The sequence below is a fragment of the Branchiostoma lanceolatum genome, chromosome 7 (assembly GCF_035083965.1).
Source record: "Branchiostoma lanceolatum isolate klBraLanc5 chromosome 7, klBraLanc5.hap2, whole genome shotgun sequence".
Classification (NCBI taxonomy): domain Eukaryota; kingdom Metazoa; phylum Chordata; class Leptocardii; order Amphioxiformes; family Branchiostomatidae; genus Branchiostoma; species Branchiostoma lanceolatum.
In genome coordinates, this window is record NC_089728.1 from 17,822,439 (window position 1) to 17,847,520 (window position 25,082).

General features: G+C 41.8%; 4 protein-coding genes and 1 long non-coding RNA gene across 8 annotated transcripts in view; 1 reads left to right on the top strand and 4 right to left on the bottom strand.

The window, feature by feature from the left end:
* LOC136437985 (glutathione S-transferase omega-1-like) overlaps nt 1-25,082 on the bottom strand; it is a 37,897-nt gene that overhangs the window by 2,992 nt on the left and 9,823 nt on the right. For 2 of the 3 annotated variants that reach the window (XM_066432594.1, XM_066432599.1), the window contains exons 2-4: nt 23,444-23,552; nt 22,732-22,954; nt 21,379-22,169 (exon numbers count right to left, since the gene is read on the bottom strand). The exons of the other annotated variant lie outside the window; for it this stretch is intronic. In XM_066432594.1, the coding sequence (XP_066288691.1) occupies nt 21,804-22,169; nt 22,732-22,954; nt 23,444-23,552 (698 nt within the window). In that variant the 3' untranslated portion in view covers nt 21,379-21,803. Of the gene's footprint in view, nt 1-21,378; nt 22,170-22,731; nt 22,955-23,443; nt 23,553-25,082 lie in introns of those variants that run through there. 3 annotated transcript variants of the gene reach the window in all.
* LOC136437990 (glutathione S-transferase omega-1-like) lies at nt 757-4,471 on the bottom strand. Its single transcript, XM_066432607.1, has 4 exons — nt 4,339-4,471; nt 2,686-2,794; nt 1,851-2,073; nt 757-1,257 (listed from the first exon to the last, which is right to left on the bottom strand). The coding sequence occupies exons 1-4, from the start codon at nt 4,364-4,366 to the stop codon at nt 898-900; spliced, it is 720 nt and encodes a 239-aa protein (XP_066288704.1). The 5' UTR covers nt 4,367-4,471; the 3' UTR covers nt 757-897.
* Nucleotides 4,734-24,577, bottom strand: LOC136437988 (glutathione S-transferase omega-1-like). 2 transcript variants are annotated; one of them, XM_066432606.1, is made up of 4 exons: nt 24,493-24,577; nt 7,301-7,409; nt 6,466-6,688; nt 4,734-5,862 (listed from the first exon to the last, which is right to left on the bottom strand). In XM_066432606.1, the coding sequence occupies exons 1-4, from the start codon at nt 24,518-24,520 to the stop codon at nt 5,503-5,505; spliced, it is 720 nt and encodes a 239-aa protein (XP_066288703.1). In that variant the 5' UTR covers nt 24,521-24,577; the 3' UTR covers nt 4,734-5,502. The 2 variants fall into 2 exon arrangements, with proteins under 2 accessions (XP_066288703.1, XP_066288702.1); XM_066432605.1 differs by lacking the exon at nt 24,493-24,577 and adding an exon at nt 9,356-9,490.
* On the top strand, nt 9,938-20,540 carry LOC136437984 (CD209 antigen-like protein E). The gene is made up of 4 exons (XM_066432593.1): nt 9,938-10,659; nt 11,232-11,377; nt 16,898-17,009; nt 18,836-20,540. Exons 1-4 carry the CDS (start codon nt 10,449-10,451, stop codon nt 19,246-19,248), a joined length of 882 nt encoding a protein of 293 aa, XP_066288690.1. The 5' UTR covers nt 9,938-10,448; the 3' UTR covers nt 19,249-20,540.
* On the bottom strand, nt 13,964-16,861 carry LOC136437992 (uncharacterized). The gene is made up of 2 exons (XR_010756358.1): nt 14,899-16,861; nt 13,964-14,726 (listed from the first exon to the last, which is right to left on the bottom strand). It is a non-coding gene; the product is annotated as an uncharacterized lncRNA (long non-coding RNA).

Here is a 25,082-nt window from a genome sequence, read left to right on the forward strand (position 1 = left end):
CTTGGACGTTGTCTGTTCAGTAGTCTGTTCAGTAACGTAGTACTTTAACTATATATTCCCATCACTACAAGTACCGTGCTATTTGTCAGAGAGAATGACAACGGCTAGTGAATAATATGCTTTATTTCTCTGACGTGTTTAAACATATGAAACAATGGTTAGTGACCTGTATCCAGTATACATGCATTTTACCTAGCCATATATAAATGTTAGATGCAGATATCATGATGGTTACAGTTATACAAAGTATTTTATACAATTTCCTATGTTTTCTAGACACTACATATTGGCTAGCCTGACTAGATCGCGCTCCTAGCGGCCAGCCCGACAGTTACAAGGGGGTCATTAACCCCAGTCAGCGAGAGATTTGTAAACGCAGGCTACTATAATAGCCTTCATCAACATTTTCAAAGAAAATGAGAATTTAAATCCTCCCGGTCAATGAACTGGTATGTGAAAGGTTCACATGCATGTTCAAACATTAACGTGAGCTCAAAATCGAAAAACAGAAGATCATAAAGAGGATAGAATTTGACAGCAACATATTAATTGGTGTACAATGGCAACAGGTACTAGGTATATTCTACTCCGTCGAAAACAGGCCTCACTGACTCACAAGCCACTTCTGCGTTTTGTCCCGCGGGAAGCCTATAGGCTCCTTTTATATACAGAGCCTGTACGTGGGTCCTGTATATGTATTATATAAAGGTTGGGGGTATTTTTCAGCTGAACGCATCACACCGCAGCATGAAGTCAATGAAAAATGACCTGATTAAGAAATCATATTAATGAAATACATAACGTAAAAAACGTCAGCAGGACAAGGGTTAAAGTCAATCCACTTGTTTAGAAGAAATACATGACAAGAACTGGCTCACTTTGTCAAATGCACAGCGTTTATTCCTTTAAGCCAATGTCATAGTCAGGGCTGCCTGACATCATCGTTTTTCCAAACTGAACATGGAGTTCCGGAGGAAAGTAGCAGGCCTTGACTTCAGGCAACTGCATCATGCGCTCCACCCACGCGCTAAGCTTGGGGAACTGATCCACAGACAGCTCGAACCCGACGTGCTTCAACACGCAGAGTCGCTCGAAAAACGGCCAGAGGTTGTAGTCCAGCGCGCCGGCCTTGTCGCCGGAGAAGAACGGCTGTGTCAGGGCGTTCTCGATGAACTGCAGGCCGTCAACAAACTGCTTGGTCAGAGCCGGACGCTCGTCTTCCTTTGCCGTGACCAACTTATAGTAGAATTCAACCACCTGTAGGAGGAACAGTCAGAATGTAGGGCATAGTTGTATCCCAGGCAACACGTGATTTTCGTTTATCTTGAGAAAGATCTAGCCTCCCTCGCAGACTTCTTGGAGCGCCGTATTTTTTTGGCGGGGGGGGGGGGAGCTAATTCGCGATTTTCAACATGGGCTAAGGTTCTCTAATGCCCACAGAGGGAGTTTCGCCGTTGAAGGAGTTTCTTGCCCATGTTGAACAGCGCGAATCAGCGCTCTCCCCCCAAAAATACTCCGGCGCCCCAAGAAGCCTGCGAAGGAGGTTAAGAAAGAGCTGGCTACGATGAGAGATTTGAGCGAGACTGGGGCGAACTTTCGTCGGGGGCGTGTTGGCCTTGGTGCTGAAGACCTGACCTGTGTACGCCCCCGGCAACAGTTTGGATTCCAGGTTAGAAATTTGAGAATCTTCAACTCTTCTGTTGTTGGAAATGAAATAATAGAAGTTTGACGTACAATGCATATTTTGCCGATGGAACGTATTAATCATTGTATGACTGTAAAATGCTGCAATACGGTACTTGGAAATGTTGGAATACTAGCTACATTGATAACTACCAGAAACATTGTACCTTTGCATCCCACAGTGCCAGAACCATGCTCTGACGTGCCTTCTCCAAAGGGTCGCTCGGAGTGATGCATTTGTCAGGGTAGATTCCATCCAGGTACTCGTTGCAGACCAGAGACTCGTACACAATCTTCCCATCCTTCTCCAGTACTGGCACCTTGGCTATGGGGGTCTTCTCAAAGAACCACTCTGGTTTCTCCTTCAGGTTGACGTTGATGGTTTCATGCCTTGGGATATTGAAAAAAAAGGAACAGTGTTAGACATTGGATTCAGTGTAAACTATGTATGTGCAAGATTGAGGAGCTGTTTTAAAAGTAGTCTGGGTACCATCCTCCGTACTAACTGCTGGCTCAGTCTTTTGCCTTGCTATTGAACTACAGCAAGCGAAAGAGGTTTCTCTCTTATAGTGAATTAATGGGATAAAGGAGTGCTATCCCATTAATTTACTAGTAAGAGGTTTTAAAGATTGCCACATAGTGAAATAATGTATACGTTTGTGACAACCGTTATGTCGTGTAAAAGTAGTTATCACGGTTTTCGAATGCAATACTTTTTTGAAGTAAAAAAAATGGGATAAAAAGTTTGAGCTAAAGATAGAGCCATCGTTTACTACGGAGGATGGTACCCAGCTGGAAAAGACTTTTAACTGATGGATTTAATTTTAATGTCTGCATTTTACAGATCCTCCCCCATGGCTCTTGTACCGTTTTCTTCACATCATCTCACAGTAAATATCACCATCTGAAAACTATTCCAGTGATCACATCATTAAACATTATTGTCTGTCTACCAGAAAATGCGCTATATTATGCATGGCTGAGAGATATTTCCTGACTCACTCTATTCCCTTGGCAGCGAGGAACAGACGTGTCCGCTGTGCGTACGGACAGAACCTCTGACTGTACAGACGGAGTTTGCCTGGTCCGGGGGGAGGGGGGCAGGCGGAGCCTGGAAAGACAGAAATCACAAATCATATCAGTAATACAATTCGGATGATTTTATATACGATTCTTGACCATAGCAAGATACCGATAGAACAATCGCCACGTAGTGTCTTTTAAACCTGCAGATTAAAATTAATTAGGGGCCTCCTCAGAGCATGACTAGTTCCAGTGTCCTTGATTTATGCCACAAACCATGACGCTGACCATGACCGGTATACCTATGTTTGGATTGAGGCCAATGCAAAGTACACATGACTTGTCCCCTTTAGAAACCAGCACGGTGTGTAGTTTTCGAAGGTTATCCGCGTTTACATGTTTACGTTAGGCAACACTGAACAAAGGGCGCTCTCCAGAGTAAGTTTGGTTACGCGGTGTACCGCTAATCTCCAAGCAGATCTACACGGTGCTATAAATCGTATATGCTAGCCAGAGAAGCTCCAGTCAGCCAGAGTGAGGACTGGAGCTTCTCTGGCTGACTGGAGCTTCTCTGGCTAGCATAATTTATAGCACCGTGTAGATCTGCTTGGAGATTATTGTGCCGCGGTGTGTGTGTCCACTTCGACCCACTTTTAACCCCACTTTCAACAGTGGTGCAGTACACGTTAACGTTTAAAATGATTACATTTTAATCGTTTCCATGCCCTTATACGTCCACCGATGGCGATGCCTTGCCCAATCTAGTTGTGCTCATCCGGACATAATGACCCAGCATTAGAGTCCCCAGGCGGGGGTCACGTCTACTACTACATCGCAGTACAAGTGCCTGCCTGCTATAAAGGTGGTCACTGTTGATACTGAAGTCAACAACACAACAGATGCAAAAGCAAGAGAAAACATTTAAGTTCGCGTGGTTTTAATTTCGCGGTAAAATGGAGAAAATTGAGTATTGTCTGCTAGTGCATTAGTACTAAGAACGTTTATTCGGTTATTGCAATGTTATTAGATCGACTTATTTACCTTCACGGCGAGGAGTTATTTACCAACTTTCACTCCCTGTTTGTGTATAGTCGGGAGCTCGAAATAAATCAGAATAATAACCAAATTAAAGGTTTACTAACACACTGAAATTTAAAAAAATAATGTATATACAGATCTAATTCGAAGAAGCACTAGTACTAAGTATACCGAAGCGACGATTCATAAAGGATAGCTGACCATATGTGTAACATAACACCGGGCCTAGTTCTAATCGGAGTTTACGCTACGAAAGGTGATACCTTTTCAATTGTGTGTGGGGTCCAGAACGGTGTTACACACATGAACAGCAGAACTATTTAAGAGTCAAGTTTGGCCAAGTTATCAGTTTGATGCTCCTTGGCCTGGTACTGTCATATACCGCACAGAATATATGACAAGAAGTATAATAATATTATGCTGAAACACCTGCCTTACTAGAAACATCTGCCAGGTAGCGTTATTTTCATCTGCAGGTGACCATTCACTACCCTCAGAGTCACGACCGTAACCCTGGCCTGTAAGACGTTAATCTTGAAAAAAACTAAAGATTACTTTCTTCTGGCTCGATGACAGTCTTCTAAACAGACTTACCGGTCTTCATAGCCCTTTCATACGGCATGGCTGCTGCGCGTTTGCGATCTGAAGTCCTGAACAGGACAGACAACTTTGTACGGCTGAGCGGTGCTAAAAACCTGCTAGGTATGACTCAGCCGGAATGGGTGTGAACTTTGAACTTTACCTTATGAGATCAAACAAGGTCGTTTGAAGTCTACAGGTGTAATATGTTTGCTTTAGATCTAGTGATAAGAAAAAGTGCTTTGTCATTGCACTCTTTCTTTCCCAGTCACGTTCCGGGTAGATCTATCAAGAGAAAAGACAAACTTGGACATTGTCTGTTCAGTAGTTTGTTCAGTAATGTAGTACTTTAACTGTATATTCCCATCACTACAAGTACCGTTCTATTTGTCAGAGAGAATGACAACGGCTATTGAATAATGTGTTTTATTTCTCTGGAGTGTTTTAACATATGAAACAATGGTTAGTGACCTGTATCCAGTATACATGCATTTTACCAATCCATATATGTCAGAGTTAGAGTTAGAAGGTATTCCATACAATTTCTTATGTTTCCTAGACACAAAATAATGGCTAGCCTGACTAGATCGCGCTCCTAGCGGCCAGCCCGATAGTTACGAGGGATTATGTAAACACAGGCTACTATAATGGCCTTCAACGACGTTTTCAAAGAAAATGAGAATTTAAATCTTCCCGGTCAATGAACCGGTATGTGAAAGGTGGACAGCACGTTCAAACGTAAGCTCAAAAGGGAAAAACAAAAGATCACAAAGATGACAGCAACAAATTAATTGGTGTACAATGGCAGCAAGTATATTCTACTCCGTCGAAAACAGGCCTCACTCACTCACAAGCCACTTCTGTCTTTTGTCCTGCGGGAAGCCTATATATGGGCTCTCTTTATATATTATTATATACAGAGCCTGTATGTGGGTCCTGTATATGTACGTGTTGGTGGTATTTTTCAGCTGAACGCATCACACCGCAGCAAAACGAACCGAACAAGGAAGTAACAATTCCACCGCAGCGAAGAAAAAGCCAATGAAAAATGACCTGATTAAGAGATCAAATTAATGAAATACATTACGTAAAAAACGTCAGCAGGACAAGGGTTAAAGTCAATTCACTTGTTTAGAAGAAATATATGGCAAGAACTAAGCATTGTCAAATGCACAGCGTTTATTCCTCTAAGCCAATGTCATAGTCAGGGCTGCCTGATATCATCGTTTTTCCAAACTGAACATGAAGTTCCGGGGGAAAGTAGCAGGCCTTGACTTCAGGCAACTGCATCATGCGCTCCACCCACGTGCTAAGCTTGGGGAACTGATCCACAGACAGCTCGAACCCAATGGGCTTCAACACGCAGAGTCGCTCGAAAAACGGCCAGAGGTTGTAGTCCAGGGCGCCGGCTTTGTCGCCGGAGAAGAACGGTTGTGTCAGGGCGTTCTCGATGTACTGGAGGCCGTCAACAAACTGCTTGGTCAGAGCCGGACGCTCGTCTTCCTTTGCCGTGACCAACTTGTAGTAGAAATCAACCACCTGTAGGAGGAACAGTCAGAATATAGGCATATATCAGTATATTCCAGGCAAAACAATTCAACGTGGTTTTCGTGATCTTGAGAAAGATCTAGCCTCCTTCGCAGACTTCTTGGAGCGCCGTATTTTTTTGGCGGGGGGGGGAGCTAATTCGCGATTTTCAACATGGGCTAAGGTTCTCTAATGCCCACAGAGGGAGTTTCGCCGTTGAAGGAGTTTCTTGCCCATGTTGAACAGCGCGAATCAGCGCTCTCCCCCCCCAAAAAACTCCGGCGCCCCAAGAAGCCTGCGAAGGAGGTTAAGAAAGAGCTGGCTACGATGATAGATTTGAGCTGGAGACTGAGGAGAACTTTTCTCGGGGGCGTGTTGGCCTTGGTGCTGAAGACCTGACCTGTGTACGCCCCCGGCAACAGTTTGGATTCCAGGTTAGAAATTTGAGAATCTTCAACTCTTCTGTTGTTGGAAATGAAATAATAGAAGTTTGACGTACAATGCATATTTTGCCGATGGAACGTATTAATCATTGTATGACTGTAAAATGCTGCAATGCAGTACTTGGAAATGTTGGAATACTAGCTACATTGATAACTACCAGAAACACTATACCTTTGCATCCCACAGTGCCAGAACCATGCTCTGACGTGCCTTCTCCAAAGGGTCGCTCGGAGTGATACATTTGTCAGGGTAGATTCCATCCAGGTACTCGTTGCAGACCAGAGACTCGTACACAATCTTCCCATCCTTCTCCAGTACTGGCACCTTGGCTATGGGGGTCTTCTCAAAGAACCACTCTGGTTTCTCCTTCAGGTTGACGTTGATGGTTTCATGCCTTGAGATATTGAAAAAAAAGGAACAGTGTTAGACATTGGATTCAGTGTAACTATGTATGTGCAAGATTGAGGAGCTGTTTTAAAAGTAGTCTGGGTACCATCCTCCGTACTAACTGCTGGCTCAGTCTTTTGCCTTGCTATTGAACTACAGCAAGCGCAAGAGGTTTCTCTGTTATAGTGAATTAATGGGATAAAGGGGTGCTATCCCATTAATTTACTAGTAAGAGGTTTTAAAGATTGCCACATAGTGAAATAATGTATACGTTTGTGACAACCGTTATCCCGTGTAAAAGTAGTTATCACGGTTTTCGAATGCAATACTTTTTTGAAGTAAAAAAAATGGGATAAATAGTTTGAGCTAAAGATAGAGCCATCGTTAACTACGGAGGATGGTACCCAGGCTGGAAAAGACTTTTAACTGATGGATTTAATTTTAATGTCTGCATTTTACAGATCCTCCCCAATGGCTCTTGTACCGTTTTCTTCACATCATCTCACAGTAAATATCACCATCTGAAAACTATTCCAGTGATCACATCATTAAACATTATTGTCTGTCTACCAGAAAATGCGCTATATTATGCATGGCTGAGAGATATTTCCTGACTCACTCTATCCCCTTGGCAGCGAGGAACAGACGTGTCCGCTGTGCGTACGGACAGAACCTCTGACTGTACAGACGGAGTTTGCCTGGTCCGGGGGGAGGGGGGCAGGCGGAGCCTGGAAAGGCAAACGTTACAACTCATTTAAATAAAACAATTTTCATACATACATAAATGAAGGAATTCCGAAATGACAGTCAGCAGTATTGAAAATGTACAGGCGGAGGAAATGAATTTTATGGTTTTATAAGTTCTTCCTGTTTGAAGGGTTTATTTTGGGCAATATTAGGAACAAGTGACAAGATTTCAAAAGAAGAAAAAATGGATCCAGAAATCCTTCGTAAGATGCAAACCATCTTGACCATCGCTAGATACTAGATCATGTACATGTAGAACAATTCCCCAAGCAGCTTCTTTTAAAACTGAAGATTTTAAAATGTAAATCATGTGGTGTACTTTAATGAGGAGCCTCGTTAGCTGTCCTGTAGCACGATAAACTACTAGTTCCAGTGCCCTAGCTTTATCAATCCACAACCGCTAGGCTAGCCGATTTTCTATACCAGGGTATGCGTATGTTTGCAATGCAAAGTACACATGACTTGTCGCCTTTAGAAACCAGCACGGTGTATAGTTTTCGGAGGTTACGCGCGTTTACATGTTTATACGAGGCAACACTGAACTAGGGGGCCCAAACCTACACCAATTCTTCATTACATCACAAGCTATCTGCCACCAGAAAATCAAGACCATAGCACGTTCAGGTCAAAATATTTAAAAAAAACGGAAGTTCTGCTGCAGTACCAAGGTCACATACCAGGGGGCCCAAAATCGACTCTGAATTTCGGCTTCCCAACACCTGCCCACATACCAAATATCATTGTAATCCATCAAGAGGTTCTTGAGTTATGCTGTCAAAATATTTAAAAAACCGGAAGTTCTGCTGCAGTACCAAGGTCACATACCAGGGGGCCCAAAATCGACTCTGAATTTCGGCTTCCCAACACCTGCCCACATACCAAATATCATTGTAATCCATCAAGAGGTTCTTGAGTTATGCTGTCTACAGTAGTCGAGAAACACAAACACACAGACACACAGACAGACACACCCAAAACTATATCTCAATTTTTCATGGAGATAAAAAGGACGCCCTCCAGACGGTAATTTTGGTTACGCGGTAAGAAGTCCACTGCAACCACACATTGACGTTCAACAGTGATGCAGTGCACGTTTCACCTGATCACATTTTTGCATGCCCTTTTACGCCCACGTGGCGAGTGGCCTTGGCCACATTAGAGGCCCCAGGCGGTAGTCACGCCTACAATTACATCGCAATGCATATGCCTGCTCTAAAGTTGGTTTACTTGCAAGATAGTCAACAACACCGGCAACAGCTGCAAAAGGAAAAGGAGACCTACTATTATTCATTATTGCACACGTACTCAGAAAGTTTATTCGGTTATTGGATCGACTTTTTTACCTTCACGGCGAGGATTTATTTACCAACTTTCACTTCCTGTCTGTGCTAGTCGGGAGCTCGAAACAAATCAGAATAGACAACCAAAGGTTTATCAACACACTGAAATAATACAAGGTGATACAAATCTAATTCGGATAATCACTACATAACGTATACGTACCCCTAAAGTAACGCGACCATGTATTAAGGATAGCTGACCATATGTGTAACATAACACCTGGCCTAGTTCTAACAGGAGTTTACGTACGCTACGAAAGGTGATACCTTTTCAATTGTGTGGGGGTCAAGAACGGTGTTACACAACAGCTCTCAAGAACTCTTTTAAGAGCGGAACTCTGGCCAAGGAGTCAATTTAAGGCTCCTTGGTATCGCCGTGTGCACAGAATATATGACAAGAAGTATAATGCTGAAACGCCTGCTTTACTCAAAATAACTGCCTGGTGGCGTTATTTTCTTTCTGTTGGTGAATATTCACTACCATCAGAGTCACGACCGTGAACCTGGCCTGTTTTAAGACGTTAACCTTGAAGAAAACTAAAGATTACTTTCTCCTAGCTCAATGACAGTCTTCTACACATACTCACCCGTCTTCATAGCCCTTTCAGACGGCATGGCTGCTGCGCGTTTGCGATCTGAAGTCCTGAACAGGACAGACAACTTTGTACGGCTGAGCGGTGCTAAAAACCTGCTGGGTATGACTCAGCCGGAATGAGTGTGAACTTTGAACTTTACCTTATGAAAACAAATAAGGTCGTTCAAAGTCTACAGGTGTAATATGTCTGCTTTAGATCAAGTGATAAGAAAACGTACTTTGTCATTGTACTCTTTTCTTTCCCGGTCACGTTACTGGTAGATTTAGCGAAAGAAAACACAAACTTTGAAGCTGTCAGTTCAGTAGTCATCTCCATGAAAAATGGAGTAATAGTTTTGTGTGTGTGTGTGTGTGTGTTTGGACTACTGTAGTTAGCATAACTCAAGAACCTCTTGATGGATTGAAATGATTTTTGGTATACGGGCAGGTGTTGGGAAGCCGAAATTCAAGGTCAATTTTGGGCCCCTGGTATGTGACCTTGGTACTGCAGCAGAATTCCGTTTTTTGTATCTTTTGACCTGGACGTGCTATGGTCTTAATTTTTTGGTGGCAGATAGCTTGTGATGTAATGAAGAACTGGTGGAGGTTTGGGCCCTTTAGCACCTTGCTCTGGAACTGCAGGGGCGTTATTGTGAATATCTTCCAAGGAGAATGACTGAGGTGCTTCTCCACAGTTCTACATGTACATACAAATTTACCCCTTCTAACCTATATCTACTGATTGGTCAGTAACCAAAAAAGAATGGGGGAGACTTGTCTGGTATGGAAACGGTGGTGGACGGACACAGTTCTTGGAAAATGGTACGGGAAATCTACGATCGGAGTTTACGTTTACCTTGCAAAATGATCTTTTTCATGTTTCTACTTCTTAGCCCCCATAATTCACTTCTTTTCCCCAGAAAATAGGTTTGCCACAAGCAGGAAAACAAAATGTCATTCGCAACACGTCATATCGCGTCTTCCCTCCAAATATGGGCAGAGATATCCATGCTTCTTCAGACTAATCATGACGGTATTGTCCATATTCATGCACATTGACGTTGGCCGCTGTACTGTTCGCCTATTGTCTGCACAGTACGGTCGAAATGTACGAGCAAGCAGAGCCGGTCCGGTCCCCTTTCTCCGGTCCAGGCCAATCCGACGGGCCGCCCCAACCTCCTCCTGTCCGCCAGAGTGGTGGTTCACGCGGGCGTGGCCGCCATGGCAACGGCGCTTCCGACAACATGCGAGAAGAGCAAGAAGAGTCTTCACACACCTACGAAGAAGCCGAGGTGGCGATACGTCACGCAACTGCAGGTAGCCAAAGATTTTGTAATTTATTAAACGTATTTCTACAATGAGAAAACATAAACATCTCGTGGATATGGCAAATGTACCTATCAAATATGACTTGTTATTACTTAATTTGTAGTTTTGGTAATTTGTTGACAATAATCAAATGCAATATCAATGAAATGGAAAAACATCCTAATTAATGCCACGAAACCAACTTGAATGGACATTGTTATACCACTGTAAACAAAGGGGCAAAACTATACCTTTAAAGGAAACCCAAGCAATATTAGGGCCCGAAAATCGGATTTTGATAGTCAATTTATTTAGTCATTTCTATACATGAATAATTCAAACAACACTAGCACTATCAGAATGTATAGCGATATCCATAAAGGCGACGTCGTTGTAATGTAAGAACTCACTGATAAGCCTAGTTTTTGTAGGCTCGCGAAACTAAGAGGATCATCCTACAGCACGAATTGGAACGGTTTTAGAATGATCAAAGTATGAAGCTATGACGCAGATGTGCTAAACAATGTTCAGCATTTTTTTTATTTTTTATTTTTTTGGCTCTAATATTTTACCTTTAACAGACCGCACGTATCCGGGTGAAGCAAGTGGCCGCAGTGCTCTCTGTAGCTTCATCCACTCCCACCGCAGCTGCATGGCCGCCGGCATTGCAGTGCTGATAAGCCTGGTCGCTGTGGTACTCGCCCCTCTTACGTTCATCAATAAAGAGGTAAACACTCTTGTTCCACAAAAGCCTGCTGTCGAGATATTTTTCTAACACTGATTCTGTTGCTATCTCCATGAAAAGTTTTGCGCCTGCTTTGTGTGTGTGTCTGTTTGTGTGTGTTTCCGGGTGTTTGTAGCCAGTAAAACCCAAGAACGTGTTAATTGATTGTGATGATATTTTGTAGGTGGTTAGGTGCTCTGAAAACAAAGGTCAAGGTCGATTTTGCCCCCCCTGGAATGTGACCTTGACACTACAGCAGAACTTCCATTATTTCCATGTTTTGACCTGAACGTGCTATGGTCTTTATTTTTTAGTGGCAGATAGCTTGTGATGTTAGGAAATAGTAATCTCCAAGCAGATCTACACCGGGCGCGAAAATCGTATATGCTAGCCAGAGAAGGTCCAGTCAGCCAGAGAGGGTCCAATCTGGCTGACTGGACCTTCTCTGGCTAGCATATACGATTTTCGTAGATCTGCTTCGAGATTACCCCTAGCAGCTTGCTCTGAAACTGTAGGGGCGTTTTTGTCAAAATCTTTCAAGGAGAATACTAGTAACTGAACAAAGTAAAGACGGATTTCCATAATGTATGTAGTTAGCTTAGACAGGTGTACATAATGAAGTGGAACTTATGGAAATCGGGACTTAATTTGCATAACAAAAGAGGAAATTCTATATTTACAGTGTTTTCATTTCAGGACTCATGCATGTTGTGGCACCTAACATCTGTTAGTTGCGAAACTGGGGCAAATATTATCCTGCTGGAAGGCCTGTCCCCAGGGGCCCGACAGCTTGAGGTCAAACCACAAAGGGATATACAACCAAACCTATATACTTATTTTTGATATGTGGATAGCTTAAGTAATGCTTGATATAACAAGAGTTCGGAGACCCCATATCTCCATGAACTATTCTGTTAATGCAAATGCCTTACAAATTTGCATAATATATGTTTGGTCATAAAAACCTTTAACTTACACATGTCGCAATATGGAAAGTCCTATCATTTACCACTTGGATGAATTATGATGCTTTGCATTAATTATACAAATTAGGAGTTTATTTGTATAATTGGTATATGTTGATGCTCCACTTGCCATAAACTACATGTTACATGTATTTGAGTTCTATACTTTAAAACACTTCAAATATAGATTTTCCTCATCAGTTATGCAAATTAAGTCATGATTAGCATAATTTACACTTCATTAGGTACATCTCTGTCTAAGCTACCTGCATACTAAATATCATGGAAATCCGTCATTCCTTTGTTCAGTTATTCTCCTTAGAAGATTTTCACAATAACGTCCCTGCAGTTCCAGACCAAGATGCTAGGTGGCCCAAACCTACACCACTTCTTTTAAATTGTTACATCACAAGCTATCTGCCACCGACAAATCAAGACCTTAGCACGTTCAGGCCAAAAGATACGAAAATGGAAGTTCTGCTGCAATACCAAGGTCACATATCAGGGGGCTCAAAATCGACCTTTCTAAAGTAGTCTCTACGGCTTCACAACACCTATTCACATACCAAATATTATTGTAATCCATCAAGAGGTTCTTGAGTTCTGCTGACTACAGTAGTCCGGAAACAAAAACACACAGACACACAGACAGACACACCCAAAACTATATCTCCATTTTTCATGTAGATATTATCAAATGGTAATAATACAAGTCAGAATTTAATTTGTACAATTGATGGGGAAATTGTATAAACCCACTCCATTTAATGGTAAGGCTATTCAAAAATGCAACATATGTAGCTGAGAAATAGAGGGACATTCAATTTGATAGATAAAAGTTATGCAAATGAGGACTTAATTTGCATAATAAATGAGAAAATACCGTAATTTCAACTGCAAGTTCATACTTGTGCCACTTTTGTGAAGGTGAACATGGTTTAATATAGATCATGCAAATGAGGGTCTTTTTTGCATAACAGGTCTCCGAACTCTTGTGAGTCTATCAAGACGGAACATCTATTTTTCCTCATGTTGTTTCTTATGTCACTGCACGAAATGGCCTCGTTTCCCGGCGTATACGTACCGGGATTTTTCTGTATTTTTGTCGGATACTGACGGATACTGACGGATACATGCGGATTCGTGTAAGGTATCCGACTATTTCCGCACCGGTATATGGAATATTTCCTGAAGAATCCGAAAGTAAGGGATTTTCGACGAATACGGAGCCGTACACTGTACGGAAATGCCACCGATCCTGACGGATACGAACAGGAATTTTTCTGTATTTTTGGCGGATACTGACGGATACATGCGGATTCGTGTAACGTATCCGACTATTTCCGCACCGGTATATGGAATATTTCCTGAAGAATCCGAAAGTAAGGGATTTTCGACGAATACGGAGCTGTACACTGTACGGAAATGCCACCGATCCTGACGGATACGAACAGGAATTTTTCTGTATTTTTGGCGGATACTGACGGATACTGACGGATTCGTGTAACGTATCCGACTATTTCCGCACCGGTATATGGAATATTTCCTGAAGAATCCGAAAGTAAGGGATTTTCGACGAATACGGAGCCGTACACTGTACGGAAATGCCACAGATCCTGACGGATGCGTACAGGGATTTTTCTGTATTTTGAAGAAAATGGTGAATACTGACGGATACAGGTGGACAAAACAACGAATCCGTAACGGATCCGACTAAGTGCTTCCATTCCTAATTTAACTATACCCAAAACATCATTTTGAATGACAGGAAGTTTGGGAAAGCCTGTATGTAACATATGTATCATTTCATATCTCAACATAATGTATTTCTAAGTTCAAAAACTATCAAATACAATACAATACGGAAGTACTATGTGGCTAAATGATCCATTTCATTTGAGACAGGCTGAGGGACATCCACATACTCAAAGCACCACTGCATATGCAGGTTAATGTCGGTAAATTGGGGTTGTGCAAGCACAATGTTCTGAAAAATTATGAAATGTATTACAATTAACACCATCACAACATTGTGGTAATATTTACTACTGTATAGTGCCCTTGGACCAAAATCATCTACATGTTCTAAATATTCCACTAAAGTAATAAAAGCCTTATTTGTGGCCAGCTCTTCGTCTAAAAGCCATCAGATACAATTGTTTCAAATACAGAGGTTGAAAATAGAAAGTAACATTATACTGTCTGAAGAACTCCCATGATGACACGCCACATTTTAAACGTAAGTAGCATATGCCGTGGAACTGCATGTGTATAATCGTCCTCTCCCCATTCTCTGACTACATCTGAGTTCACTTCTTCCATGCACTCTTGGTAAGGGACAGGCAAGTTGGACTCAGCTTGGAGTCCATCTTGTGATGAACCAGTTCCTATATGATAAAACCAAATGATGAATAAATATCAATTCACGTATTTAAGGAACATGTCACATGATTTTGACATGGGCTTCGTTTCATCACAGCAGCTACAAAAAACACGGGACAATGGATATCCATCATGCCTCTCTCAGCTAACATTGAAGTGTACCGATGATGGACTTACCAAAGGAGCCTGAGGTACTCAGCAGCTGAGCATCTGACAGTTGATTGCTTTGTTCCCAGCCAAGGTCCTCACAATATGTGCTGCATTTGTGAAGGAAGTATCTGCCGATGCTGTACTGGATATATATATATAAATGGAAACAATGACAAATATTAAACATATCACATACTCGCATGTGTAAAAAAATGAATCTGGGCATCGTTGAATTGACTACGTAAAACTTACATCTATAACTTGAATATGATATTGATCAAACATGCACAGCTATAACTGAATGAAATAATCACTGAGGCACACTACTGCCTCCTTATAAGTTCTAGTTCACTATCCACAAACTGTGGGATCTTTGTGGGACAAATACTTATGACATTTTCTTCCCTTCCATATCTTTAATTATCTTTCCCTCCACTGCTTGCTATTTTGTATCTGAAACGTTAACCAGACACACATGTCTGATGACCATTGGCAAGAATGAACAAATTGAAATTTTAAATTTCCTAGATCCTAACGCCGTAAAAGGGCAGGTCGGCTGGAGAATTCTTATGGTCATGCGAATGCGATGATATGTCAAGCCACAATAGGAGGATAACTGACGTCAAAACTAGTTAGAAACGGGAATTTTTCAATTTGTACTTACCAAAGGGCAGTCCCTCAAAATGATGAATCAACTCCCTACCAGCGTTTACAAGGGGGGAGGGGGGCGACGAATATTGCATGCACGAAGAAGACAACGTCGCAATTCCGTGCGTTTGAGTTTACACCGAATTCCCTTCGACTCTCAAGTCACTCAAAAATCACTGGTCGACCATGGTAGACTCTGGCGATGCCATGTTAAGCACAGAAGGTGATGAAACGCCGTTCTTGTCTGTGCTGTTAACCGAAAGAAAACCGTTAACGTTTGTCGCGCCCAGAAGTGTCTTGTGGGTAATTTGGATATCCGACACGAATCCGTGTTCCGTACACGTCAGGATCCGAGACAGCTCATGACTTCTAACATATTGGCAAATCTGAACTTCTAACATATTGGCAAATACATAAAAAAATGAAAGATCCGAGTAGATATTTTATCTGTACCCGAAACGTATCCAGACGTATACGGCATCAGAATTGCTGGATCTGAGGTGTTCCTGGTATTTGTCCGAATTTGCTCGGAAACGTTCCGTATCTGTACCCGAAACATATGAAGGATCCAGACGTATACGGCGCGGGAATTGTCGGATCTGAGGTGCATCGGATCCAATCGGAAACGTTCCGTATCTGCTATGATGCGCAATTCCGGATCTGTTGGATTCGTCAGGATCTGAGATCATGCCGCGTGCCGTGCAGTGTGTATTTGTTGGTCAGGATCCGAAGCAACTACCGACAAACAATCCGAACATCTCTGCCATATTGACAAATATCTAGAAACGAAGGATCCGCGCAAATATCCTCAGGTATCCGACGCGCATCACGGATCCAGACGTATACGGCGTCGGAATTGCCGGATCTGAGGTGTACCTGGTAATTGTCTGAATTTGCTCGGAAACGTTCCGTATCTGTACCCGAAACGTATGAAGGATCCAGACGTATACGGCGCCGGAATTGTCTGATCTGAGGTGCATCGGATCTAATCGGAAACGTTCCGTATCTGCTATGATGCGCAATTCCGGATCTGCTGGATTCGTCAGGAAATGAGATCATGCCGTGCCGTGTGTATTTATTCGTCAGGATCCGAAGCAACTACCGACATACAAACAATCCGAACATTCCAAATATCAAAAAACGAGGGATCCGCGCAAATATCTTCGGGTATCCGAGGCGCATCACCAATCCAGAAGAATACGGCGTCGGAATTGGTCGGATCTGCGGGCACTTCAGTATCCGAGCAGTGAACTGGGATTTTTCCGGATTCGCTCGGAAACGCCATGAGGCCCGATTCCGGATACGTCGGATCCGTCAGGATACGTGGCCATTTCGTGCAGTGTGTGTGGTATTTTTGCATACGTATATAAATTTATAGGAAATATCTCAACTGTCCACCACTGTTGACGCCTTGAAGCTTGAACTGGACAAGGAGCGAAGCCGAACCGCCGCCTTGGAGCATCATCATCACGAGATACGCAAGGCGTTACGTAAGCTGGTTTTAAGTCTTATTTGTACTATATTTGTACTTTAACATATTGAGGAACATCAAATATAGAAACAAATTGTGGCACTGCCCATCATTATTCCACTTCATAATATCATTTATCCTATCAATAGTTCCTGTGCCAGCAGGATAATTTACATCACTAGATAGATTTATATTAGAAATAATGCACTGAAATGTGTACATATGCTTGTTGTCATGTTTTAACACAATGTTTCTGTCTGATTATCACTCTGATATCAGCTATTATCACATAGCCAGATGGCGACGACCAATCAGAAGCCTCCATTACCCATGTGTTATGACGCCATAACACACCCGTTCGACCGTTCCATTATGTAGAGGGGCAGGTTATCTTTTGTTAGAGTCCATTCCATGTCACCAAGAGGGTTGTTATTGTCATAATTTTACAAATATTTTCAATCTATTGTAATTATTTGTGTGAGAGATTTCATACTTTAGAAATATTTTGAAAATGATTTCAATTCACTTTATAAATATTTCTCCGGTTTTCTAAAACTTTAGAAATATTCATCAAATGGAATATGATATTTCTAACAGTTTCTAAATAATGATAACGGCATTTTGCCATTATTTACCATTACTTACAATTTCCTACCATTTTTTACCATTATTTGTAACATCTTTATAAATAGGTCAGAGGGCTGGGAAAAAGGCAATTCACACATCCTTGCGAAGTATAGGGAAGGATGCTCTCCACAAAGGACCCAACAGTGTCCCGCAGTGAAATCTAAAGATATACAAAAGCAGACAGAAGGGCCGGATTAGCACCTACTTTTATGGGGGCAATCACCATTCTACCATTGTTAACCATTTTCTACCATTTTTTGTAAATATTTCTAAAAGTGAAAGAATCACATCGATGTTTAGAAATTATTCTAGATAAAGAGATTTTTGTGCAGTTCCTTTCAAAATATTTCTAAATTATCTAATTGAATTCAAATAAATTCATATTTGTATATTCAATCTTTTTGAAAAATTTAGAACTATTGTCAGTCAGATATTATTTTATTAGAAATTTTTCTAAATTATTACAAATATTATCATAAAACCCTCTTGGTGACTTGGAATGGACTCTAACATTCGTATAATGTTTATTTTTTCCCCAAAATCTTTACTATCTTAGAATAAATCAAATCTTTTGTAAGCATATGACAAAATAGAATAAACCATTTCAATACAAGTCAAATCTAAACGAGCAGAACTGTAAGTGGAGCCGCCCACAGCATTGACCAATCAGAAGGACTCCCAGCAGGGAGGAATGACGACAATAGATAATAGATTTGAAAATGATTCGACATGTCAAGATTGCAATGTTATTAAATATTACCTGTGGAAATTTTGGTTTTCAAAATGCAATCTATCATCTTTATTCCGTTCAAAAAGGACACATGTAAATTCTGAAATGCATTCTTAATAGTATAAGGGATCTATGAGTCATACAGGAATTGTCTACTCTTATATGGGTCAGTTTGGATAGGCTATATGATAATAACATTAATGACCCATTTCTTTCTCGGTGTATATGGTGTCATAACGCTTGGCCATGTGCTATAACCACCTCATACAACCACCGAGTGAGCGAATCATAGCACATGGCCAGGCGTTATTACACCGTATACACCTCGGGGCGGGTCATTAACCCTTAATTAGTAAAGCTGGTATAAAAATACATAATGTCATAAGTTATTGGGGAGATATGTTTCGTCGGTGATGGAATTTTAGGACATTTCCAAATACACCAATAGTATCCATACGTCTGCTGTTGACTCAAAACATGTTTTCCAGTATCTTGTCCTAAAGGTTACACAATGTGGCGTGAAATCTGCTACAAGGCCTTCAACTCAGAGAAGACCTTCAACGAAGCGGCCGCGGGCTGTCGTGAAGACGGCGGCACCCTCGCCATGCCCCGAGACGCTGAGACCAACGCCTTCCTGATTTCCTTGCACAAGTCCGTGAACGACAACGATGTCTTCTGGTTCGGCCTGCACGATCGGCGCGAAGAGGGAAGCTTTGAATGGGTGGATGGTTCTGCACTTGGGACGTACAACTCCTGGGCTCCGGGACAACCGGACAACCTGGGTAACCACGATTGCGTTCTTTACTCCGCACACGAACCCTGGAAAGACAAGTGGAACGATGCAACATGCGACTGGCCGCTTCGCTACATATGCCAGGCTGTTGCCTCTTATAAAAATTAAGTCCCAATTAGCATAATTTGCACATCATTGTGTACATCCCTGTCTAACCTACTTGTATACTAAATATCATAGAAATCTGTCGTTCCTTTGTTCCGTTATTCTCCTTAGAAGATTTTCACAATAACGCCCCTGCAGTTCCAGAGCAAGCTGCTAGGGGGCCCAATCCTACATTACTTTTTTATTACATCACAAGCTATCAGCCACCCAAAAATCAAGACCATAGCACGTCCAGGTCCAGGAAGTTCTGTTGCAGTACCAAGGTCACATACCAGGGGGCCCAAAATCGACCTTGAACCTCGGCTTCACAACACCTGCCCACATACCAATATGATCGGAATCCATCAAGAGGTTCTTGAGTTATGCTGACTACAGTAGTGCGGAAACACAAACAGACAGACAGACAGACAAACCCAAAACTGTATCTCCATTCTTCATGGAGATAACAATATCATTTCCTGAAACTACCACTGTACAACGGCTCTCCGAGTATAGCTCTAATATAACTCTCCGAGTACTGGAATCATATTAATGGGCCAAAATCTTGTGTACTGAATAATCTTAAAAGCTTGTCGATTAGGAAACTAAGACAGAAGAAATAGTGAAAAAATACCAAAGCAATGAAGCAGTAGTGTACGATTTTAGTCACACCTCATGATCAGTTCTATTTTCACACGTAGCCAATTTTTTTACGCAAAGGACATAGAAAGTGAAAAGCGTCTTGTTTGTATCAATTTCAGTACGTTTGTATCAATTTCAGTACGTTTCTAAAGTATTTCTTACTGTTATCTAAAGTTAACACACTGTCCTCATTGAACACTTAAACCACCGAAGAAGCCATATTGGCGAAACTAATCCGTGTGACAGACTGAATAAAAAGTTGTAAACGGGAATTATGCGGCTCCGGCTGTCTTAGTCAGTGAGGGGCGACTGAGTAGAGAGGGGTCCCCAGAAAGTTCCACATGGAACGAAATGGAACGAAATGGAGCAAAATGGAACGAAAGAGATGTCGGTTAGCGTGAGGGTAAGACAGCTCCTATATCCTAGTTATCCAAGTCTTGGGCACAAACTATTGAATCAACATGAGGCCTGAGGATGCGGTGTTTATGATGTGTTTGCGGCTAACTTGAGTATGAATGGATGGAAGAATGCATGAATGAATGAATGACCTTTATTGCTCTACAGTCGTACATTTTGCAATGTACTGGCACCAATATTAAACAACAAGACTGCAAGGCTAATGTATTCTATATTTAGAACTACAAAATATTCTCCATAGAGCACCAACCAACCAACCAACCAACCAACCAACCAACCAACCAAACAACAAACCAATTAACCAACCAATTAACCAACCAACCAACCAACTAATCAACCAACCAACCAACCAACCAACCAGCCACCAACCAACCAACCGCTCAACCAAAAAACTATATTGAGAACACAAGACAAAGACGAAATCAAACCTTAAGCTAGATCATTCCTGATCTTAACGTGTAGTCTTCACATGCCAGTCTGTTCCAGGTACTAAGTGCAACCCCACCATTTCCTGCGACCCTTCCATCTAGTAAAGGCACAGCTTAAAGGAGTCCTAAACTCCAGAGGGGGGAGAAGTTATTTTCCAATAGATGATAATTTTAGGACGTAAAAATGGATATTTTTTACAGTATACGATAAAGTACCCACTAGTACCGTGCGCATCAAAAAGCATTCAATATTCTACCGAATTCCCCAGGTGACCTTCTATTTTCTGATTAATTAAATCAAACAACCTCAGCCTATGGCTTAATACAGTGTGCCTGACAAGGCCTGACAAAAGTTAGATTATAAGAAGAATGTCATGGGGGTTAAGAAAAAAGTCGTCTTGCTATGTGTTCTTTTATGTTTTATTAACAATTGGCCTTCTTAATGTGCTTAACCACCCTCATTTATGCCGAAAATATCCACGATTGATGATGTATGTTTAAGCATAGGGAATACATGGGTAGGGTCTGCACGGGTTTAATGAGTATCATATTGTTTTAAAAAACACACCTTGTGAAATTCGGCTGATTATGTATTGATTGATACATACTCTTTTGGAAAATAACACCGCCTTCTGGAGTTTAGGACTCCTTTAAGACAGCGATTAGATCAAACATTTTAGACCTTTATTAAATTGTTCCCTTTATATACACACCATTCCACGTCCGCCCATCCCAGCTAATTCTGCTAATTTTTCCAGGACGTCATGATCAATAGGCGACAGGCGGAACTCTCACCACCACTGTACAACGGCTCTTTGGCCATCGGCAGTAAATATGACCAGTAAAACATGAACGTGCCAAATCAGAATGTTGTAACACCATGCAGTTTTATCTTTTATCATTTTCAACAATTATGTACCAGTTATGTGATTGAACAAGTTGTTTGATTGTACACCAGTTTTTTTTTATTGTACACCAGTTTTTGGTTGTATAGGCCAGGTTTGTTTTCTTCAGTGGGTTTGCAATCTGAAGCGTGAACAGACCTTAGAAGGAATACATGGCATCAATTCAGCATTAACAAGTGCACAGCGTTTATTCCTCCAAGCCCAGGTCATAGTCAGATTTGCCTGCCAATAACGTTTTCCCATACTGGTCATGAACTTCGGGAGAGAAGAAACAGGCCTTGACTTCAGGCAACTCCAACATGCGCCCCATCCACGCGGTAAGCTTGGGAAACTTATCCGCAGAAACTTCGACACCGGCGCAGTTCTTTAGCATGGAGAATCGCTCGAACCACGGCCAGAGGTTGTAGTCCAGCGCGCCGGCTTTGTCGCCGGAGAAGAACGGTTGTGTCAGGGCGTTCTCGATGTACTGGAGGCCGTCAACAAACTGCTTGGCCACGGCTGGACGCTCGTCTTCCTTAGTCCCCCGGACCAACTTGGAGTAGAAACCAGCCACCTGTGGTGGGGATAGTCAGAATGTAGAATATAACTTACAGTATCACCTTAGTAGGCAACATCATTTTTCCATGAAAAATGAAAGTAAAGTTTTTACTCTGTGTGCGTGTCTGACTTAATTTACGTAATTGATGAGGAAATTCTATCAATCCATTGTTTTCATAGTTGGACTTTAATACGGGTAACTGATGTAATTAATGGCAGGTGGAGCATTAGCAGATCCCAATTATGCAAATAAGACGCTAATTTGCGTAAAAGCGCCATAATTCCTTGGTGGGCCTCCAGCCTGGCACGGTGAGACTCAACGGTGGGAGTCGTCACAACTGTGCCAGGCAGGGCATTCCACTGTACTGGGGAATGGTACGGGGAAAGTATGAATATTTGTATCAAATTGTAAGTATCTATCCTGGCGTTAAGTGTTTGAACTTTGAGATGGTGACTCCCCCGGGTGCGCTCCTGAGCTGGTTTCAGTAGACTGTCAGTGTTTATATTGATATGATTTTTAACTAGTTTATAGAAAACGGTGAGGCTAGTATGCATCGATAACAGCTAACAAAACCAACCTTTGTATCCCACAGTGCCAGAACCATGCTCTGACGTGCCTTCTCCAAAGGATCGCGCGGAGTGATACATTTGTCGGGGTAGATTCCGTCCAGGTACTCGTTGCAGACCAGAGACTCGTACACAATCTTCCCATCCTTCTCCAATACTGGCACCTTTCCTATCGGGGTCTTTTCAAGGAACCACTCTGGTTTCTCCCTCAGATGAATATTGATGGTTTCGTACCTTGAGAAATTGAAAAAAAGGACAAGGTTTCGTCAGAAATTAGATTCAGTGTATTATGAAGAATTTTACCGTCTTCCAACTCAAAAATTGGACTCACTGGGATTTTCGACTGAGTCGCACAGTCCTCTCCAGCTGTATGGCCCAATCGTTCTGGACACGTGACTTTATGTAAGTGTGACGTCAGCAATGGGCCAGAGTTGTTGGAAGTCAATATCGCCCCCCGTCCCGGCTGAGAGAGGGTTGGTGCAAGATTGTGGAGCTATGATGAACAGATTTTAAACTGAAAGATTTTAGGTCTTCATTTTACGTATACAGCTTATTATCCATGGTTCTTGCGTGAGCCTTTTATTTACATGATCTGACAGCTAGTAAACATCATAATCTACGTTTAAATTATTTTCTTTTTTAAAATGACAATATAGTAATCACAGCATTGTGATTAGGTTTATCGCAAACTCTATTATCAGTTAGAAACCATTGTTGACTTACTCTATTCCCTTGGCAGCGAGGAACAGACGTGTCCGCTGTGCGTACGTACAGAACCTCATACTGTACAGACGGAGTTTGCCTGGTCCGTGGGGAGGGGGGCAGGCGGAGCCTGGAAAGACAGAAATCACAAATCATATTCGTAAAACAATTTTCATATACAGTATACATATCTAACTAAATATCAATCAATCAATCAATCACTCAAAATGTAGAGGCGGAGGAAATGACTTTCACTAGTCAAGGTTTCTGGATTTTTTCTTCTTGTAGGAATGGTTCATGTCAAATTTGCTTCTTAGCGCCCCTTGCTTGGGTGATTCTAGTGCGGTAGACTGGTGTCACTCACCAAGTTGGCAACTACACTCAATCAGTCAATGCTATGCACTACTACTAGTGTCGCTTCTACAACTACTTAACTAGTTTCACTACGACTACGCTCATGACTACCTGGACACTAGCGTCACTCCTGCAAGTACAAATGACCTATTCAGTATCCAATTTTTGGCACTTTCTTGTCATGTTAACCATCTCTATAGGGAACCATTTTTCTTTTCCAAAATCAGGTGAAAATTTAGTGAGCGCGCCAATGTCATGCGTAGAATTTCAATACTTGCTGCAGCCAAAGTCCTATATAATGTCCTTGATGCGATCTACATGACGCACGTGCACAGGATATGCCCCTAGGTGCAGACACGCCCACAACTAGTCTCTGGTTTATTGTCAACAATACAACAGATCAGGCAAAAGCAAAACTACTAAACCCCTGCGTGCACTAGAAGCAAGACGTTTATTCCGTTATTGGATCAACTTATTCACCTAAACAGGGAGGTCAGTTATTTACCAATGTTCATAACTGTCAAGTCAGGCATCGCTGCGCAAATATGACACGCCTGCTTTACCTAAAACAACTGCATGGTGGCGCTATTTTCTCTCTCAGAGGCACGTCCATCATGAAAGTGAAGGCCAAGCTAACGAATGCCAGACATTGAATAAGACAAAAGATTACTTTCTCCTAGATCCTACATCAACGACAGCTTTCTAGACATACTCACCCGTCTTCATAGCCTTTTCAGACGGCATCTTAGACTGTGAACAGGGCAGAAATCTTTGAAACTGCCAAGCGTCGCTAGAAACCTTCTAGCTGCCGGGTATGACGCAGCGAATGCGTGTGAACTTTGAACTTAAGGGCCCTGTCACACTTGTGCGTGCGTATATTCAAGTGCGCATAAGTTCTGCAGTAACATTTTTTTTGTTTAAGTAAATTTTGCGTGGAGGAAGTTTTTTTCTACTTTGACTCACCGTTGAACAGTCTAGTTATCAAACCAAAGAAATTACTTCATCGGCTGCAAACTTAACCTAAACCAAAAACATGTTAATACGCAACTCATGCAGGCTTGTATATACGCACAAGTGTGACAGGGGCTTTACACAATACATGGTATCGATCGGTCAGATTGCAATAGAGTCAATTTCAAGTCACCGAGAGGGTTTTAAAATAACATTTGTAATTTGTTTGAACTATTTTGAATAAAAGAATATTTACGTCATGACAATTCTAAATTGCTCAAATAATTGAAAATAAAAGTTTGAACATATTTGAATAATCTATAGTGCGTTGGAAACATTTTGAAAATAGCTCAAA